At 38.5% G+C, this 19192-nt stretch overlaps 1 protein-coding gene across 3 annotated transcripts in view; it reads right to left on the reverse strand.

Annotated features, from left to right (window-relative positions):
- DPP10 (dipeptidyl peptidase like 10) overlaps window positions 1–19192 on the reverse strand; it is a 589554-nt gene that overhangs the window by 30644 nt on the left and 539718 nt on the right. For all 3 annotated transcript variants that reach the window (XM_082198124.1, XM_082198123.1, XM_082198125.1), the window contains 9 exons: window positions 18885–19039; window positions 16507–16604; window positions 12991–13114; window positions 10794–10832; window positions 10066–10173; window positions 5276–5367; window positions 3729–3776; window positions 3024–3145; window positions 1108–1155 (listed from right to left, as the gene is read on the reverse strand). In XM_082198124.1, the coding sequence (XP_082054250.1) occupies window positions 1108–1155; window positions 3024–3145; window positions 3729–3776; window positions 5276–5367; window positions 10066–10173; window positions 10794–10832; window positions 12991–13114; window positions 16507–16604; window positions 18885–19039 (834 nt within the window). The remainder of the gene's footprint in view (window positions 1–1107; window positions 1156–3023; window positions 3146–3728; window positions 3777–5275; window positions 5368–10065; window positions 10174–10793; window positions 10833–12990; window positions 13115–16506; window positions 16605–18884; window positions 19040–19192) is intronic.

Below are 19192 nucleotides of genomic sequence, written 5' to 3' on the forward strand. Positions count from 1 at the left end.
GACAAAAATATTGTACTTTAAAGAGAAATATCAAAAAGACTTGAACAAGGGATCATCTGGATCCAAGCCTTCATCAATTAAAGTGCATTAGTTACATTATCCAAATGATGCACAGCTGCATGGAATGGACTGAAGTCTTTCCAGCCATACATTTGAAATTAAATTATATTTAATGCCAAGAATGTTCAAACTAAATGCCAGCAGTACAGTAGTGCTAAAATTAATGAAATGTTGATATTTATTTTTGAGATTTCAAATAAAAAGGTAAGGAGAACACTGCAAATTCCCAGCTCTGCTGGCTGAAAGAAGTTAAGGAGGAGAGCAGGTGCCTGTTCACTGATAGAAAAGTGTAGAGCAGAGGTTCCAGTATAGGGACCCACATCTACACTAGCCTGGCCCCACATTGAAACCAAATGGGATAAAGAAATAAAAAGAAAATCCAGCTGGGGAAGCTTGTCCATACTTCCTGCTTTGGCCAGGATGAGCCAACAGGGTTTTGGATGTGGCAGGTAATCTGTCACTTCACACACTCCCAACCCTACTGGGCTTGTACTTTTATATCATCTGTGGAAATTAGTTATTAGAGTAGAAAGAATATTCAGGAATTTGTCTGGGTGGGTTTTTTATTGGATATATCTTACAGTTTTGGAGAAACACACTGCACATTTTTAAAGAGTTTTGTAATACTGCAGAAGATTAAGAAAAGCAAAATTTGGTTTAATAAACGTAGGTTGAATTAGACAAGTAGCACTCGTAAAACAGCACCTTAATCCAAACTAATTGGATTACAGCTTTAAAGTATTTCAAAGCATATAACCGAGTCCCTGTAACAGGAACTCAATTTGCATAGTTAGTGAAAGGGATCGTGCCATTGTGCCACCTAATTAACGCAAGCATTAACAGGAGTTAAAAGATATACATCTAGTATAACATCAGTCTGCAAAATCCCTGGTATGTTATAGTCACTTGATTAATTTTCCTCTACTCTTATCACTTACAGGGATGTTTATTGCTAGGCTGTAATTAAGATGGGTTTTCATAAATTAATTCTGCAAAGGTCTAAAAGTAAGAGAGAAAATCCACAATGAACTAGTAGTGTAGACTTACTTTCAGGATTGCTTGTACTATGCACACTGACAACTGGAACACCAGGTCCTATAACATCAGACAACATACACATACAATTATTAAACATAAAATTATAAAATATAGAGGCATCAGCACTTCAGTAGAAAGCAAGCATCTCATGATGCGCTTTAGCAGCTCTGCACTCAGTCCTCCAAACAATTAATGCATGTTCTTCAACACTAAACCCATGAGTAGTCTCGTTAATGCCAGCGCATTACTAGGATAGTCTCATGGCGAATAATACAACTTTGAGGTACTATTATTATTATCATCTCAATTTTACAGTTGAGAAACTGACACATAGAGCGATTAATAGTCTGATTATAAAAAGTATGGAACACCTGCAGCTACTATTAAATTCAAAAGAGAACAGTGAGTATTCAGCACTTTTCAAAGTCATTTGGAGGCTGTTAGAGATTTAGGGAAATAACTCAAAAGTAATGTGTCCCAGGCTCAGTTCAAGATTCAAGGCCCAGACAACAGTATCACAGTCAAGGACAGCCTGACCTCAATTTATGTTCTTGCTGCTGCGATTTCTACTGTCCAACAGTCAAGCTGGCTTCTGAATCTGTTTCTTTCCAACTGTGGACTGCTCTTCATCAGCAGCAAGTTCCTATGCACTTTCCTGAGATTCCTGATAATGAAGGCAACTTGAGGCTATAGGACCAGTTCTCACATAATACTAAGCGAAACCATGGTTTAGTGCAAATGAGCAAACATGTAAATGGCAGCAGCAAAGATTAGACTGCTTTGCTGCTCCCGCAGTCCTGCTCCTGCTCTGCTGGGTACATCAGAACCCAGCCTTGTGCTTTTTATCTTCCAGACAAACTATGAGCAGTAAACCAAGAACAAACCTTGATTACACTTTGTGGTGTCCTTGGAGTGACACAAACCATGAGCCTGGGTTTGGACATATCGCTAAGCCAAACCATGGCTTAGGCCTGAGTAGAGCATTAGGACTGAGGGGGCATCAGTCTTGAGAACCTGCACATTTGGTTTGCCTTAGCTTTGTGTATTAAATGGGCTATAGAGAGCTTATGTCATTTTAGATCTTTTAGGGACTTAGTAGAGTCTGGTAATATTTATTTCTATCAAATACAAAATTTGGCATCAGGTTGAGAACTGGGAAATCTTCTATGCTATCAGAAAGCAAATGTGGCTCCCTGTAACCATGGCTTAGGCTTCAATGTCATATACATACTGTTGTCTTTCCTCTACCAATACATATACATATGCACTTATATATAATTCTAGACATATTTTCCATCTCCTTGTCATTGAGCTTTAGCAGGGTTGGGGGTGGGATTGGAAATAAAAAATGTTAAAGCATTGTCCAAGAAAGCTAGTTACATAAACCAGCTCTGAGCTGAGCTACAAGGAGCTTATCCACCACTATTTTGGATGAGTCTGGAACGGAGCTTGCAGAGTGTCCATACTCTTGTACAGGAAGGGGGAACCTATGGCCCTCCAGATATTATCATACTCCAGTTGCTATTGGTTGTATAATTGCATATGGCTGCAATCCTGGGATAAACTTCCATTGACTATTGTGGGACCCACTTCTGAGAAAAAATGCATACAATTACTCTGCTGCATTTTTATAGCTTCTACCTTCCCTCTTGTTCTCTTCTCAGTTATGCTCTTAGCCTATGCCACATATTTTTATTTATTTTCTGCAAGGTCTGAGTTCTTTAAATAAACAGAGTAGTATTGGGCTGTGCAGTTGTGACTACCACATCTGCCACCAGCTCCTTCCCACCTCTATTCCATAAACTTCCATGGATTGATGGCATGAAGCTTATGGCAAGATGACAAATGGACAATAAAAAGGCAAAGTGTTGGTGTTTAAAATAAACTGAAATACAACTAACATCAAACTGAGGAGGCTGGCTTACCTTTACATTGCAGAATGAAATACTTGATAGATGGGCTAAACTTTGCATTGAAATATGTGCACTGATCTTTCATGAAGTTGCATGAAAGGCATTGGCGATTCAACAATTCAATCGTTGACACACTGAAATGCAAATATATATGCATATCTTGACAAAGCACATGTCAACATTTAACAAATATATACAAGAAGACATTACGATAGCATGCAACATAAGCATACATTAGGTTGTATGTAATGCTGGTGTAATCAGAGTAGACCCATTAAAATTAATGAACCTAAGTTTGTCATGTCTATTAATTTCAATGGGTCTACTTTAATATTAGCATTGGATACAACTGACTATGAGGACCAGTATCACAGGAAACTAGCTTAAAGGGTACAAACTTTTTACAAATTACTTCATTCCCCCAGTCCCATTTCTATTTTCCTGAAATGTTTCAATGTATACAAAACATTAACTAGAGTCGGTATCAGGATCAGAAGAGAGACTGAAAGTGGCATTCGTTTTATCACAACATACATCACATATATAAAATAACATCCTTTGTAAGACCACAGAATCGTATTGTCTATTTCTCAGGTAACTGATGGCACATGAATAAGAATGCTATTCCTTCAGACATTAAGGATAACAGGTTTTATAAACAAAGAGGCACAGGTCCTGTCAATCAGTTGGAAAATATGCTGCTGTTGTTCTGCTTACCTATGTAGCTGTCTTCCTCTTGGTGAACTCTCAGTACTTAAAAAATAACTGGCAATGAAAAAGAAAATTAAATACCTTTAGCTGAGATAATAGTAATTTGTTGTAAAGATAAACAAAATGAGTATCATAACTGCAGCTGCAGATATATGCAGATATATGCAGTAGAGGATATTTTGTAAATGCATTTTTTCCCTATTTTCCTATTTTGACAAACTATCTCAAAATCTATTGGTACAATTAAGGGATAGATTGCAACATTATTGCCAATAGCACTGAACTGCTTTGAATAGAATGTGACCTAGCTTAAAATTGTCTGTCTCTCTCTGTGTATAGTATAATGTATAAATAATGTGTTCTCTTAACCGGGCAGATTAATTCATTCTCACATCAGGTACAGATAAAGGGCCATATTATGATGTGGAAACCTCAGCATAATAAAAATTCTTCGAAAATTACCTGGGGGAATCTCACAAACCTAGGGAGCAGTCCAAACCAAAGATCCACCAGGAAGAGTAGAACAGGGATAGGATGCCTGAGCTCAGCCAGGGATATGCTGGCTAAAGTGCCTCATCCCAGCTCAGCCAAATAATATATGCCTTTGTAAGAGCTAGATCCCGGCTCTGCTGAAGAAAGGGTGCTCTAGTAGCATAGTGGTGGCAAAACAGGGCCACCTCTATTTCGGACTCATTTGACCTACCCACCTGGTGGAAGCTACACTAGCAAAAAAGGGTGGTATAATTCAAACTCCACTTTAAAGGGTTGTTTTCCTTCAGCCAGGCTTGGGCAGGCTCAGCTGGCAGCAGCCCTGCCCCTGAACAGAGTTTGAAATAGGCATGTAAATTATGCTGGCTTCCTACAGTTTGGATTGCTCTGCCTACCGTATAGAAGAATTACAATCATAGAAACATTTCTTACTCAACCTTCGAAAATGCTTCTTTCCCTTGATAATACTGCGAGGGTGGCAGACAAGTCCTTTTATAAGCAAAACACCCCCAGCACATTCATCCTTACTGACGATATCTGACATTTATCCCTAAGTATTCTAAGGAACACAATTAATCTGTAGGAGATTTGAGAATGTAATCCAATATATTAGCTTTACAAGTTGTATTCAAGTTATGCTCCTTATTTATTAGAGCCTAGAAAAACCCATTTTTTATTTTAATTTCTGTTATTTCTGTCAATGTAGTCAGCCAGAAGATGTCACAGTCTATCTCTGCTCTTTATCTGAGAAAGATTCTTCACTACATTGACAGATGAAATGAATTAGCACTGCAATCCCTGTCTGGGGATTGGCATGGCTTAATGGAGGCTGACAGGGCTGGAAAGAGGGGTCCTTTGCCCAATCCAATATCTCCCCCCCACCCCCACCAGCCTAGTGTAAAGCAGGGTGGATTGCAATTTAAGTTTCCATTTATATTTAGGGCTAAATCTTATGGTAGTGCTTGAAAATTAAAGAAATAGTTAATGTGGTTTCCAATAAAACAGTTTTTTAGCTTGATAACACATATATTTTACCTGAACAGACAAAGAAAAATAATGCTCACATCTTTTGCGTATATTCGTCATATGCCAAGATTTTGATAACTTCCCAGTTTCCTGATGTCAGATGTCTTATACTAAATTGTTCACTCTTGGTCTGCAAGAAAATAAACAAAAATAATAATAGGTATGTCAATGTCAATGTCCCCACTCCTCTCTCCCCCCCCAAATGATTTTCTGTTGCCTCCTGAATTACCTGTAAATATGATTATAATGGCATTTTCAAATGTACAAGTTTAATGTACACAAAATGCACATAAGGAAGACGGTGATCATGATCCTGTGCATGAAAGGCACTGCATTCCAAGCATAAATATCTAGCTTGAGCCAGAGATAGATGATCAAAAGTCAGTTTGTGCAATGAGGGCTTTCTTGGCTTGCATGCAAAAATGCTACTCTGGCAGGACCTTTGGGAACAGCATTTCATGGGGTATTGTGGAACTGCTGCAAGATGTGGAAATTGGGGGAGGGGAATGGGGGGAGGGGCTACTGTGAGCAAGTTCTCTATCTGCTCCTGAAAAACATCCCTGGATACAAGCCAGGCTGCATTTTTGAAGGCTGCTAATATGAAGTTCAAGTGTGTGTGTGTGTACATGTGGTGTGCTAATTCATTTCGTCAAGGTTTTAATCTATAAAAGTCTGGATATGGTAAATGGCAAGAAAAGAACTGACCAATTTATGGGGGGCTACCTATGATCTGCCAGTAGCTGACATTCTTTCAAAGAATGCTAAACTTGCAGGTCTTATTCTAATGCAGCAAGACATTTCCTATGTTCTTATAGAAAAGTAAAAAGAAGAGAAATGCTTGTGGTATCTTGAAGACAAGCAGATGTACACAGAGAGACAAAAGAAATAAATAGTGAATTGAAATGGCACTCATTGACAATTGATGTACACAAGGAGTGGGAAATCCCTGTCTCCCATGTTCTCCTGGGTGTGAAGGAAAGCCTTCTCTGCCAAAGCAACTATGGAGAATATTAATTGGCTTCAAAATCTGTCCTGTCCTTCCCTTCCTCCCTTCAAACTAACTGTGGAAGAAAGTGGACTTAGAGCTGGTAATATCTTTGGGTTTGTCCCTCTTGACTCTTGAAGAGATTTGGGAAAGAATGCATTCCATTTGGTCACGTTTGAGAAGTGGGCCAAATGTGTCACTTAAAGGATAAAAGGACACTTAAGCCAACCATGGTCAGAAAACCCAAGCTGCAAAAAAAATGTTTTATGAAAAAATTCAAGGGCATAATCTTGTGTTGATATAATAGCAACTTATTTTTATGCACAACCATGCATTTACTGGAAACTGCAGAACTGACACATATGCTCAAGCCTTGTGTCTTTCTGAAATGACTCGCTATTAATTTCCTTCAATCCTCAGTGACACTCTGGCTACAAGCCACAATGCTATGTGCCCTTAAAATAGCTTATTCCTGTGGGATTCAGTTGAACCAATGTTACACTTTGTCAGTCATTTCTTTTTATTCTTCATGAAAGTGATCTACCTATGCAGAGGAACTAGAGCAATTTCCAGCACCAGAGAAGTATACTGTAGTGCTATCCTGATCATGAAAATTAGGCAGCCGCACCATGTGAGCTACTTGTTCACACAGCAGGGTGTTCACATTACTCATGTGAGACTACTGCAAACGTGAGAGGACAGCAGTGAAGAAATAGCAGAGAAAATGTGGTCTGTAAATTAACCTTAAGTAAGTCTACTCACTTTGTGGTTTGGGAATATGTTTCTTTTTGTACCTAGTTCTATGTGATAAAAGTCTAATGAAAATAGAATTCTATTGTATACAGATATTTTAAATTCCATATACATTTTTAAAATATCTGTATACATACATTCCATATACATTTTAATTCCTATGCATCTCAAATAAAATCAATATATGATGCTAATTTTTATCAGGACTACACAAAGCTTCTCTGAGGCCTGGGCCAAAACTTTACTGGTCTCTTCCTATCCAAGATATAAGGCACCTATGTGCATGGAATTCTATCATACAAGCCCCACGTGGAAGGCACGAACTAACACTGTTCCTCGTCCTATTTAAAGCAGCCTTATTTCTTATTGCAGCAACAGTGAATTAGTTAGGGCGGGAAACCATTTGAAAGTGTTGTAGTTACTGAAAGGGAATTATAATTACCTCCTTTGTCAGTGGCTTTTGAAAAGGATCATGTAATATCAACCCAGGAAAAAAAAGTTTTCTTACTTCTTCCTTAGTGTTTAGTGCAGCAAAGGTAAACAGTGGTCTAACTATGATAGCAATTTGACCCCACCTCTCTCTCTCAGTCCCAGACATAGATGAGTCGTGCAATGCAAAGAGGTTTTCCATCACTACAACCCCCAGCATCCCTCAAAACTGTTGCTCCTCTTGAAGATCTCCCTGGAATGTCAAGTGATAGGGCCATGAGAGGCTCACATGGAATGGAGAAACTGTGAGAATTTGGTGGGGCTGCCACAGAATCATGGAATGGGAGAGTTGGAAGGGGCCGCAAAAGTCATCTAGTCCAATCCCCTGCAATGTAGGAATCTTTTGCCTAATGTGGGGCTCCAACCCATGACCCTGAGGCTAAGAAGGAGACTTGGATCCAGAATGTGGCAGCTAGACTAGTGACTCGAAATGGCCACCAGGACTATATAACATCGGGCCTAAAGGATCTTCGTTTGCTCCCAGTATGTTCCTGAGCACAGTTCAAAGTGTTGCTGCTTTAAAGCTCTAAATGGCCTCAGCATCTCCACCTGCATTGTTCAGCCTGGACACTGAGATCCAGCTCCAAGGGCCTTCTGGTAGTTCCCTTACTGTGAGAAGTGAAATTACAGGGAACCAGGCAGAAGGTCTTACTGGTAGTGGCACCCACCCTGTGGAACACCCTCTCATCAGATGTCAAGGAATAAACAACCATTTGTCTTTTAGAAGCCAACTGAAGGCATCCCTGTATAGGGAAGTTTTTGATGTTCTTAATATTTTGTTGAGAGCCACCCAGAGTGGCTGGGGCAACTCAAACAGATGGGCAGCTTATTCTTATTCCCATGCTCTACCAAATGAGCTATCAGGTGGATTGTGGCAGAACAGAGTCTAAAACAAAGATGTATGCTCCCAAGACCACATTCCTAGCATGTTCACACTCTTGCTTCAGCAACATCTATGCTGGCTTGGTCACGTCCACAGAATGGAAGATGGCAGGATCCCCAGTGAGGTGTTCTATGGGTAGCTGGCTTCAGGCACCAGGCCTGCTGGTCGACCAACTCTGTGTTATAAAGACATCTCTGGTTCCAAGCATTATACATACACATTTTTATGAGATTCCATTCAGAAGGACTAACATTTCAGTAAATGTTAATAGGATCTGAACAACTGAGATTCACCCTACCTATGGAAAGAATGCTAGAATATCTCTTAATTACTATTAAAAATGTAATCAACTTAATAAAAAGAAAATAAGGTGTTCCAGCATTATCCAAAGTATAACACACAGGGGAAAGCATTAGAAGCATTCACTGACAGATCACAATAATCACGCAAAGCTTCAGTACAGCCGCTGTGGCTTCCCATGGCTTTTTAAATCCCATGACATTTCACAGAATGTTCCTCTAATTACTACAGAAACATTAAATGAAATGCCACAGACAGTTGTCATATATTTCTGTCAGTACAAATGTATAAAGTACAATAAATGTGCACTTTAAAATCTACAATCTCAAGATCAATAGCATGGTATATAGGAGCAACATATCAGGCAGTGGGGAAACACACTGAAAATACAAATCCAGCACATACACTTCAAAGTCAAGTCGACACATTCCCCAACAGACTTTGGCTGAGTCTAGACTTGCAGCAGAATGAAGGTGGTTCTTTAAACTACTGGTGGCCAATAGCACTTTTGATAGTGACCTCGTACAAAGCAAAAACAAAACAAAACAACCCTCCACATATGGCCCCATGGCCTCCCCTCTCCAAGTCTGCTCTGGAGGGGAGGGTGGACTCCCAGAACAGTGCATGTGGGGAGGACAGGGGAGATTATTTTGGCAAGCAAACAGAAATGCTTGCACTGATCAAACATTCTTCTTAATGTTAGGGTGAATGCCTCACAACGCTTATAGCTCAGCTCTCTGCCTTTTTTTTTGCTGGTTTTCCTATTTGTGCTACATTTTTAATGTAAGGAAGCAATAAAAAATGTGATCTCCAACTAGTAATATATCATTTCACCATACTACCACACACTGCACCCTACCGTCTCATTCTGCTGAATGTGTAGACCAGGTCTCTGTTTCTTCCAAGTAAGTACAACCAGTGTTTTTTTCTGCACCCTACTACTGCCACCTCCCCCCCCCCATGTTAAAAGTGTGGCACTTACTGTAGCAACTTCATGGAAAGTACTGGCATCTTTTTTCAAACAAAACAAACAAACAAAAAAAGCACTGAGTACAATGCCCTGAGATACTGAAAATGGTTCCAAATGCTTCATTCACTGGCTTCTTTGCAAGTGCTCTTTCATGAAACAGCAAAGGGATCTTTAGTCATTCACCAGCTTTCTTGCCAAATCAAATCACCACATCAACCTGCTGGGAGGATGCTTTTCATCATTTCAGAGGACAGAACTATGCATCATTTGAAGTGTTCTGTGATTACGATTTTTGTTAATACCTACAAATCAGTGACTAAAATCTGAATATATTCGGAGTAGCGTGCAACTCAAGGCATCGTACGTCGCTTCATAAGACATTTAAGCAATGGTATAATTAATTACAGACTTGTGCAATTATGAGCTTGAAATTGTGAAATAAACCTACCTGAACATTAAACATGGCAATATGATGGAATTCACCACGACCACCTTGCTTAACAGGAACTGTCATAAAGAATTTATTGCCATCTTTAGAAAAAACTGGCTCCTCATTCTATAAAAATGAAATAGAATCAGAATTCTGTAATTTTCTGTTAAGCACTATGCTTGCCCGAGGGATCATATTACACCAATCCTGTAGTAGCTGCACAGGTTACCAATTTACCTCCAGGCACAATTGATAGTATTGGTGGCTCCCTTTAAAGTCCTAAGTGGTTTAAGTCCAAGATAACTTATGGGCCCCCACCTACCATTCATCTTGCTAACTCCCTAAGATGAGAAATAGGGAGGAATACTCCTAAGGTGGAATCACATCACTATACATGTGAAAAGCCTTGTGATCCTTGCCTGGTACATTAAATGTTATTAATTAAGATCTGACAGCTGTATACACCTGACACTGCTCCTATGCACCTGTTCCAGAATATCTGCTTGAAATGCCATCCCAATACCCTTGCGAGTTCAGTGTACTTCCAGAATTGGTAATACTTCTGCAGTTACTCCAATGCTTAAAAACCATTTTGTTTGCTTCTCTTAAATTAATCTTTAATTCTTTTTCAGATTAATGGATCGACATAGTCTAGTTTAAAATGCGGACATTTACCAACATTTTATTAACAGCTAACGTATTAATGATACACATTTTCCATTCAAAGCAATTAATAATGTAAGTACCTGTTTAGAAAGCCACACTTCAGATGTAAACTCATATTTCTAAAAAGAAATATATATAAAGTTATAAAATACATATACAAAATCTTGCTAATTGAAAATCATTGCATTTTGCATTTTCCTCTGTTACCTAGTTAAAATGCCACACAAACAGGAATAGCAGCAGGTTGCACTTTGAACCACATAGTTCCTATAACACAGGCAATTAAGATGGCCTTTTTTAGAGAGAGCACGCATGCAATTTCTTTGTTGAAACACTGCCTTTTGATTTATTTCCAGGCATCAAAGTGCTGCTGCTGACCTTTGTTTAGGATGCTGAAGAACCACTTTTCCCTGCTGGAGTCTGCTAGCCAATTGGGCTAATCTTTGGAAGCTCTCCTGTGTGTCTCAACATCCCCAGAAATATGCTTATTTGAGACTGAGGGAGGACTCTTTTTTTGGTAGCTGCACCTAGGCTTTCAAACCAGATTCCAAGGGAAACCCATGTTGTCTCCTCAGCAGTGACCTTTCAAAAACATCCCCTTTTTAGAAGGGGTATGGCTGTAAACTGCTGGAATTGGTATTAACTGTAAATATTTGAATTTTTTAAAATTGATGCATTGTGTTATTATATCCTGCTGCTGTTTCAATGTTAGGTTGTAAAGTATAATTAAGAATTTTACATGTTTCTGGATAATTTATGTTTTTATTTTCTTTTGGAAGGTGCTTTGAGCTCTTCGGAAAAAAGACAGGATACAAATATTTTAAAATAAATAAATGAAGTGGTATCCTAAAGAAGATTAAATTAGCTACTGACCCTCTCAGGTGCTAAGACTGGCAGGAGGGCTTTCTTTGTTGTCTCTCTCTCTCTCTCTCTCTCCCCCCCCACACACACACACTCCTACCCCTGTGCGCAGGGAATAGTGGCCTGGAAGAGGGCTTTCACTGTGGAACCCCTAAATTGCAGAACTCCCTTTTCATAGAGTTGCATCTAGCATCTTCTTTGTATAGATTTTGCTGTATGATGAAGAAACATCACTTTTTCCTGGCTTTTGACAGTTAAGGGGTTTTGATTTATGGGACCTTCTTTTGCTAATTTTGTACTGTTCTGGCAATAATGGTTTTACTTGCTTTTATAACCGTAACTGTTTTATCTGTTCCTCTAATTGCCTGTTATACCTTATAAACAACTGAATAGGTAAATTAAATAGCATGTACTCTGTACTCAGCTCTGATTTAACTCCTGGAAAGTTTTGGATTGGTCACCACTAATTTGAGTAGGAAGGCTTTTAAAAACATATGTCATTTGTTTGGGAGTGAATGTGTTATTTTGATAGCTAGCATTTCAATGTTAGTATATCGGAAGCATACAAACAATGAACAATACACCTATATACAGTGTCTTTTAACATAGCTCTGTCACACAATATCAAATAATGTTTGATTTTATTAATTATTTCAGCCCATCATGACTGAATATTTATTTTATGGTTCTTTTGCTTAACAATTATACATCAAAAGGAAATATTTAGATTAGCTAACTGTTCAGTGAAAAAAGTGAGCAAATGTGTGCTTGAATAATATTTACAAAAAGTGTGTTATTAGGAAACATTTCTAAAGTGCATGTAAACAGTAGTAAGGCTGAAGTTCTAAATCTCCTGCTATTTTTTATGATTCTCAGCCTTACTCTGAGAGTTGAACTCAAATGTTTTGCTTAGACATAAATCACACTTATGTCAATAACTCTGATAATGAAGAGTACTCTTGTGGTTACTAACACTGCTGGAACACAGATTTATCTTTGGCTAAAGGGCCAATTATTGCTGCTGCTGTTTGATAAGTGCTTCCAAAGACCCTACTGAGAATCCAAATGTTTCCTCGGTGTATTGAGTTTTGGCAGGTAGAAATCTGTGTGGAACTCATGCTTCCTCTCCACACACCCAGCAGCCCTCCCTACTAGATTATCATGCCCAACTTTTGAGAGGAAGTAAAAGCATGGCAGCGGAGCAGGTGTTTGTGTGTTTTTCCATTCAGAACAATGTGTTCCACATTATTTCAACCCCAAGGTGAATTCTAACTCATGGAAATAAATTGGCCTCTGGCACTGGCAGGAAAACAAGCAAACAAATTAAAAATAAGGACCAAAAGCATGTGCTCTGCATACAGGGACAATAACTGTAAATCTATCCTATGAAAACGATAACAAAAATAAATTGCATACCATGCTACAAGCACCAGTTGTCGTCTCGCACACTGTAAGGATGGACAGGTTCTGAGGTCTGTTTAACCACCGCACGACAGTTTTAGTATTGCTGACCCACTTCACCATCATTATGTAATATTCTCTATGGCAGATACACATTTAAAAATACAGTGGTTATATTGTTCCCACATAAGCTGTGAAATTACATCCTGCGCACTGCGATAAAGGACACTGATTCATTATTCCACTCAGCATTATACTGGTAACAAACCACATTCCAAGACCGCATTCAGATTCAACATGCAAAACATACATAGTGAAATTATTGTACAGTGACTGTACAGTGGTACCTCTGGTTACGTACTTAATTCGTTCCGGAGGTCCGTTTTTAACCTGAAACTGTTCTTAACCTGAAGCACCACTTTAGCTAATGGGGCCTCCAACTGCTGCTGCGCTGTTCTCATCCTGAAGCAAAGTTCTTAACCAGAGGCACTATTTCTGGGTTAGCAGAGTCTGTAACCTGAAGCGTATGTAACCTGAGGTAACACTGTACTGTATTTTACAAAACTGACATAACAATTGGTTTACTGGTTACTGGCTGTCATGTTGCTCTTAACAACTTAAGTTGCCTTATGTTTTACAGTTTTGCTTTAGGTTTTGTAACAAACAGTAGTGTTTTTAGTGATATGAAGTAGTCAGAAATAATGTAAAATGCCAAGGACATTCTGCAAACACTCTGTGCAAAAAGGGTAGCCGACAAAGCAGCACAGATACTTGCGTCCATGGAAAAAAAGAAAAGAATAATAATAATCCCCAGCACTGTATTGCCAAATAGATTGCCTGCCTGCAAACATTTGTAGCTAAATCGGTTTTATCAGTGCTCCAGAAAAATGCTCTCTCCTTCTAAATCCTTGTTAGATTGCCATGATGAAACTGTTACCAAGACCACCTAGTACAATCTGTCATGTCTAGGCAGTTCAGTATATTATTTGTGGCTACTGACAAACAGCTATCACCTATCATACTCTACGAGCAGACTCCTTACCCACCAGACCTTCTATGGGAAATGTGGGCTGTTGAGGAGGCTGCGACACTCAGTGCTAGTACTGGGGGCGGGGTTAAGGTAAATGAAGGATATGCATCATTGTAACCACATTAAGGTAAGTATCACTCCCAATCCACACACCCCAAAATTTCAGGGAATATCTTCACATTTTCTCTCATTTTTACAGGGAATTCCGTATGTTCAGGGGTGTTGACTTTTCACCTTTCTCTTCCACACAAAAGCCTCAGAAACATCACACCCCTAATTTAAGCTACTCTAGGAACCTGGGATGCAATTTTCAAGTACTGTACTGAATGAAGCAAAACTCTATTATCTTATACAATGCTACACAAAAGACAGTGGCTTCAAGAATGCAACTCTAAGCACATTTTAGATCATAGCATATGGATAACATGACATTAATGTAGTTTTGATTAAATATTCATTATTGTTTTTACTGAAATATATATATGTATATTTCCAAACTGTAGGAATGATGAATCACACTATGTATAGATATAGGTATAAACACACACACACACACACACACACACACACACGTATTTCTACAGATGTGCATGCAAAGACTGAAGACTGAGAGATACAGTTCAGAACAGCATAGCTGAATGAATGAATGAATTCATAGTTGAATATGCCCTGACATCTGTGGCATTTAGGAATGTTTTACTACCCATTCTACCTGATGTTTAGCTCCTATTTGATTAGCAATGAACTTTAACAAGTCATCTTTCTATGCATCACATACCATCTCTTTGGGAAAGTATGTTTTGGTGCTTTTCCCCTTTTAATTTGATGATTCAAATTGTTTGTATTAAAATGCATTCTAATACATTTATTAGAATAAAAAACTGTCAGAATCCAACCTGGGTCATCCAAACCCCAGCAGCACAGAGCAAGACCAAGAAAGAAATCTTAACATACACAGTCATTAGAGTAAGGACTGTTTTCAATGTATATACAGTAACACACAATTTCTGTGGAGTGGGGGAAGAAAGGATAGAAATTGGACAATCTCTCTCTCTCTCTCTCTCTCTCTCTCTCACACACACACACACACACACACACACACACACACCATATATATGAATGGTTTATACTGCTTTAGAGCAGCAATATTCAGTAACCAGAGCATGATTTCATAGATAAAATGGATTTTCCTAGAAATGTACATGGTCCTCAAGGCTTCTGTAAAGTAACAGCAGAATGGATTTTTAAACGAGCTCCAACTCAAAAAGAATTTATCAAATGCATGGAGCTTTTAGTAAGAATGTATGAACCACAGTTTTAAAAACAAGACTGTTGTCACTTTGATCTGCAGCATTCTTGCAATCTTCCAGCTGGTGGGATATTACTTATGTGCCTACACTTGGTTGAAATGATTAGAGAAAGCCATGTTTGATAGTCAGAGCCAGAAGGATGAGTTAGAAGCATTTCCAGGTATGACTGAGTCTTGGGTATGGTACAATCAGGTCACATCTACACTATATGTGCACATTTCTACCACTTTCACAGGCTTGGCTTCCCTCAAAGAATCCTGGATGGGCTTTACTAAAGTAATGGCTACAGATTCTAGTTCTGGGATTGGTCAGTTTCTATAAAGAACTTTGTGCTTAAAAGAGAAGGGAAGCATCAATATTCTAGGAATTCTATAAAAACTTTATTGGAATACAAGCCTATGAGTGGGATTACCAGTTTAAAGAGAGTGTCAATTTTGGGCATTAAATATGCAAAGAATTATCTGTGTTTCCAAGTAAGAAAAGAGATGGAACAGAAACTGGCAAGCTGTAACTTAGTGGCTATAGTCTCCTGATACTGGTTGGCTATGATGTCAAGAGAACCTGAGCAGAGGTGGCCATACTCTCTAATGGTCCCTTGTGCAAAATCCTCTTCCTTTTGTAGGGGAGGCTCCAAATTGAGTTTGATGATATACCTGTATCCAACTACATACCTTCTGATCGGAGGTGAAATATGATTATGAAGAGAAGACGTTTAATTAAATATGATGTCTGTGTCTTCACTATGTACTATGTAGAAATCATAGATCCATATTTATATTTAATATTAACATGACAAAGCTATATTAGAATAATAATCTAATTAACACCAGTAACTTTAAATTCGTTCAGTTCGAAATTTAAGGGTATTTGTGAGCTGCCTTAGATCCTATGGGCCCCATGCATCTCACACCCAGTATGCTGTTTATGACAACCACTAAATCTGGACCAAGTTATTATGCAGAAAGGATTGTACTTCAGTTCCATTGCATTGTAATGCATTGGCCATTACAAGCCTTATAATAAAGATACAGTCTATTTAAACCCAAGCTGATAGTCCTGCTGTTTTTTTCAGCTACATGTTACTTCCAGAAAACTGTTTCAGGACTGTTAACTTAAACCGAGATTAACTTCAATTTATTTGTGCATGTAGAGAGTCACAGATAGTTAATTTTCAGATGACATACTGCTTACCTTGATATAAAGCCATCTGGTGGCATGAGTTCCAATGTATGTGTTGGTCCATACAGATTGACTACGTATAACTTGACTGTTGGATTCATTTCTCCTGCCTTTGAAAAGAATGGATGAATAAGTGTGATATGTATTTGCAAAGACACAGAGAAGAACCACAGCTCTATGTGAAAATGTTAAAAGATGGATAGCATAGCTAACCAATTGTCATCGAATACATACATTAGTTGAATTCATGTGTCTTAACCAATTGTTGAGAATGCACAACCCTATGCTCCCAGCTATGAGGCCATGAATGACTGCATACAAGAAAAAATATATTCCTGTAGGCCTGGTGGAATGTATTACATATCCAGAATAAAATGATTTAAAAACATGGATTTTAATCTAAAATGGGGGGGAAAGAACAACTATTATTGAAAACATTTACTTTCTGGATGGACTATTCTGACTCCTGTCTTTGTAGTTTGGGGAAGATGTGTACTGCATACACAAAACATTGTAAAAGTGGAGATCAGGCTATCAAGTTAAGCTGTGTAAAAAGAAAGAAAAACACCTAACCTTAGTTATCACTTGCTTGCAGCCCCAATATCCTGCTGCCATGGTGTTACTTTGGTGTGTGTTTTTAAATCTTCTTCGTCGCTGACTGATTCTAGCTAATCAGGAATTATATAGTGACTACATTATCAAGGCATCAGAGAGCCAATCAGGACCACTTCACGACACCACTGAGGGCAAATGAATCTCTCAGATTGTCCTTATTCTGATGGGCGATGGATGTGTCATCACTGCTGCAGAAAGCAAGCAGTCTGGCATTCTTTTCTCATTGCATATGTGTTTTCACTGAAATAATTCAAGTCATAGATGGCCAGCTGCATGGCAGTATTTGGGCAGAACCTGAATGTGGATGTCATCCAAATGCATTTCATTCCTTTCACTGAAATGCCCATTTGAATGTGTAATGCCATCCCAATAATGTTGCACTGAATCAACTACATATATTATGAGATTAGGATGAGGGAATGTTGCCTAAACAAGAGGGATGTGTTCTGTCTTCCCTGACACCCATCACCTTGTAAACACTTTTCACAAGGGGATGTCAAAGTTGCTGAAAAGGACTGGTGCTTTTTGTATGGGATGAAAGCATTTGTAAAAAGTGCCATGGAAACCCTATTTTGGCTCAGCAGCAGTCATAAATATTCCCGTAGTAATGAAGTGGAATACTGTACTGCAATAACAAAGTCCTTTGTCAATATTACCAGATCACTAGCTTCATAATTAATTATGGTGAATTGAAAGCTAACAGAAGTATTAAATAAAGGTAAAGGTTTTATTACCATAATTCTGCATTGCCTGTGATAAATGGAACTAGACTTTCATTTCCTCTTCCCAAAGCTTAATTTTATTGTACAGCTTGTCTTTAATTTTGTTTTCCTTTTGGCACTATAGAATAAGACATTGCTAAAGAAAACTAACAAAGCGATTCTAGAGATTAATTTTCCTGCTACTGAAAAGAAACAGGATATCAACTGATTTATTAAGTAAAAATAGTGTTGCCATTCAGTTGTAGGCACTGTCATATCATTTAACAATTTAATTTGGTTAAATGGAATAATTGTAACTGTCAAACAGATCCTATTACACGATAATATTATTAACTTGTTATGTTTATATTAGTTTTTATTTATGATTAGCTAATATTGATAGGTGAATTCAAATATTCACAGCAAAAAAAAATCCTTGAAATCTTGCTGATCCAAATGCTTGTAAAAAATACCCAAACCCTCCTGATGTGCATCATATGTAGTTATATTAATATATTATGTTGTCCTATACTAAACAAAAGAGCTTTTGCTTTGTTCTTTAATCCAGAAAAGAACAAAGCTTTTGTAGCTTTTTGAGAAAACAGTGTGTACAGTAATTTCTGTAAAAACCATGACAACAAAAAATGGCTTCCTTTCCTTTTTGAAATAACTGTTTTGGTAACACTGAACACTATACAGTGGTGCCCCGCAAGACGAATGCCTTGCAATACAGAAAACTCGCTAGACGAAAGAGTTTTCCGTTTTGGAGGTGCTTCGCAAAATGAATTTCCTATGGGCTTGCTTCGCAAGACGACAATGTCTTGCGAGTTCCTACTGGTTTTTTTTCCTTCCCCCCCCTTTTCTAAGCTGCTAAGCTGCTTATCAGCTGATCCGATCAGCAGATAAGCCGCTAAAAGCCGCTAATAGCGCTAATCCGCTAATCCGTCAATGGGCTTGCTTCACAAGACGAAAAAACCGCTAGACGAAGAGAATCACAGAACGGATTCTTTTCGTCTTGCGAGGCACCACTGTACCTTATGCAAGTAATGAAGATTGTATGTAAAGTTTCCTTACCTTTGGATAAGGGTACTGTTTTCCTCTGGGATACAGGAATCCAGTAAACCGGGGAATAACCATGTTTGGTACCAATGAGTCGTTTATCATAAGAAATGCCAGCCTCTCTCCATCAGGTGACCACCAGTGAGTTATGTGAGAATGAAGGAGCTCCTCTGGGGGAGGGGAGGGAAAATGTTCTTAAAACCCATGAAATTAACAATTTCCATATATAATTCAGATCCCAATCTGAGGGAAGAATCCCAATCCACTGGCTGCCCACAACAGCTTCACCACTTTCTCCACTGTCGTCTAAAGTCTGACTGAAG

The sequence above is a fragment of the Podarcis vaucheri genome (assembly GCF_965113315.1).
Source record: "Podarcis vaucheri genome assembly, chromosome: 1".
NCBI classification, from domain to species: domain Eukaryota; kingdom Metazoa; phylum Chordata; class Lepidosauria; order Squamata; family Lacertidae; genus Podarcis; species Podarcis vaucheri.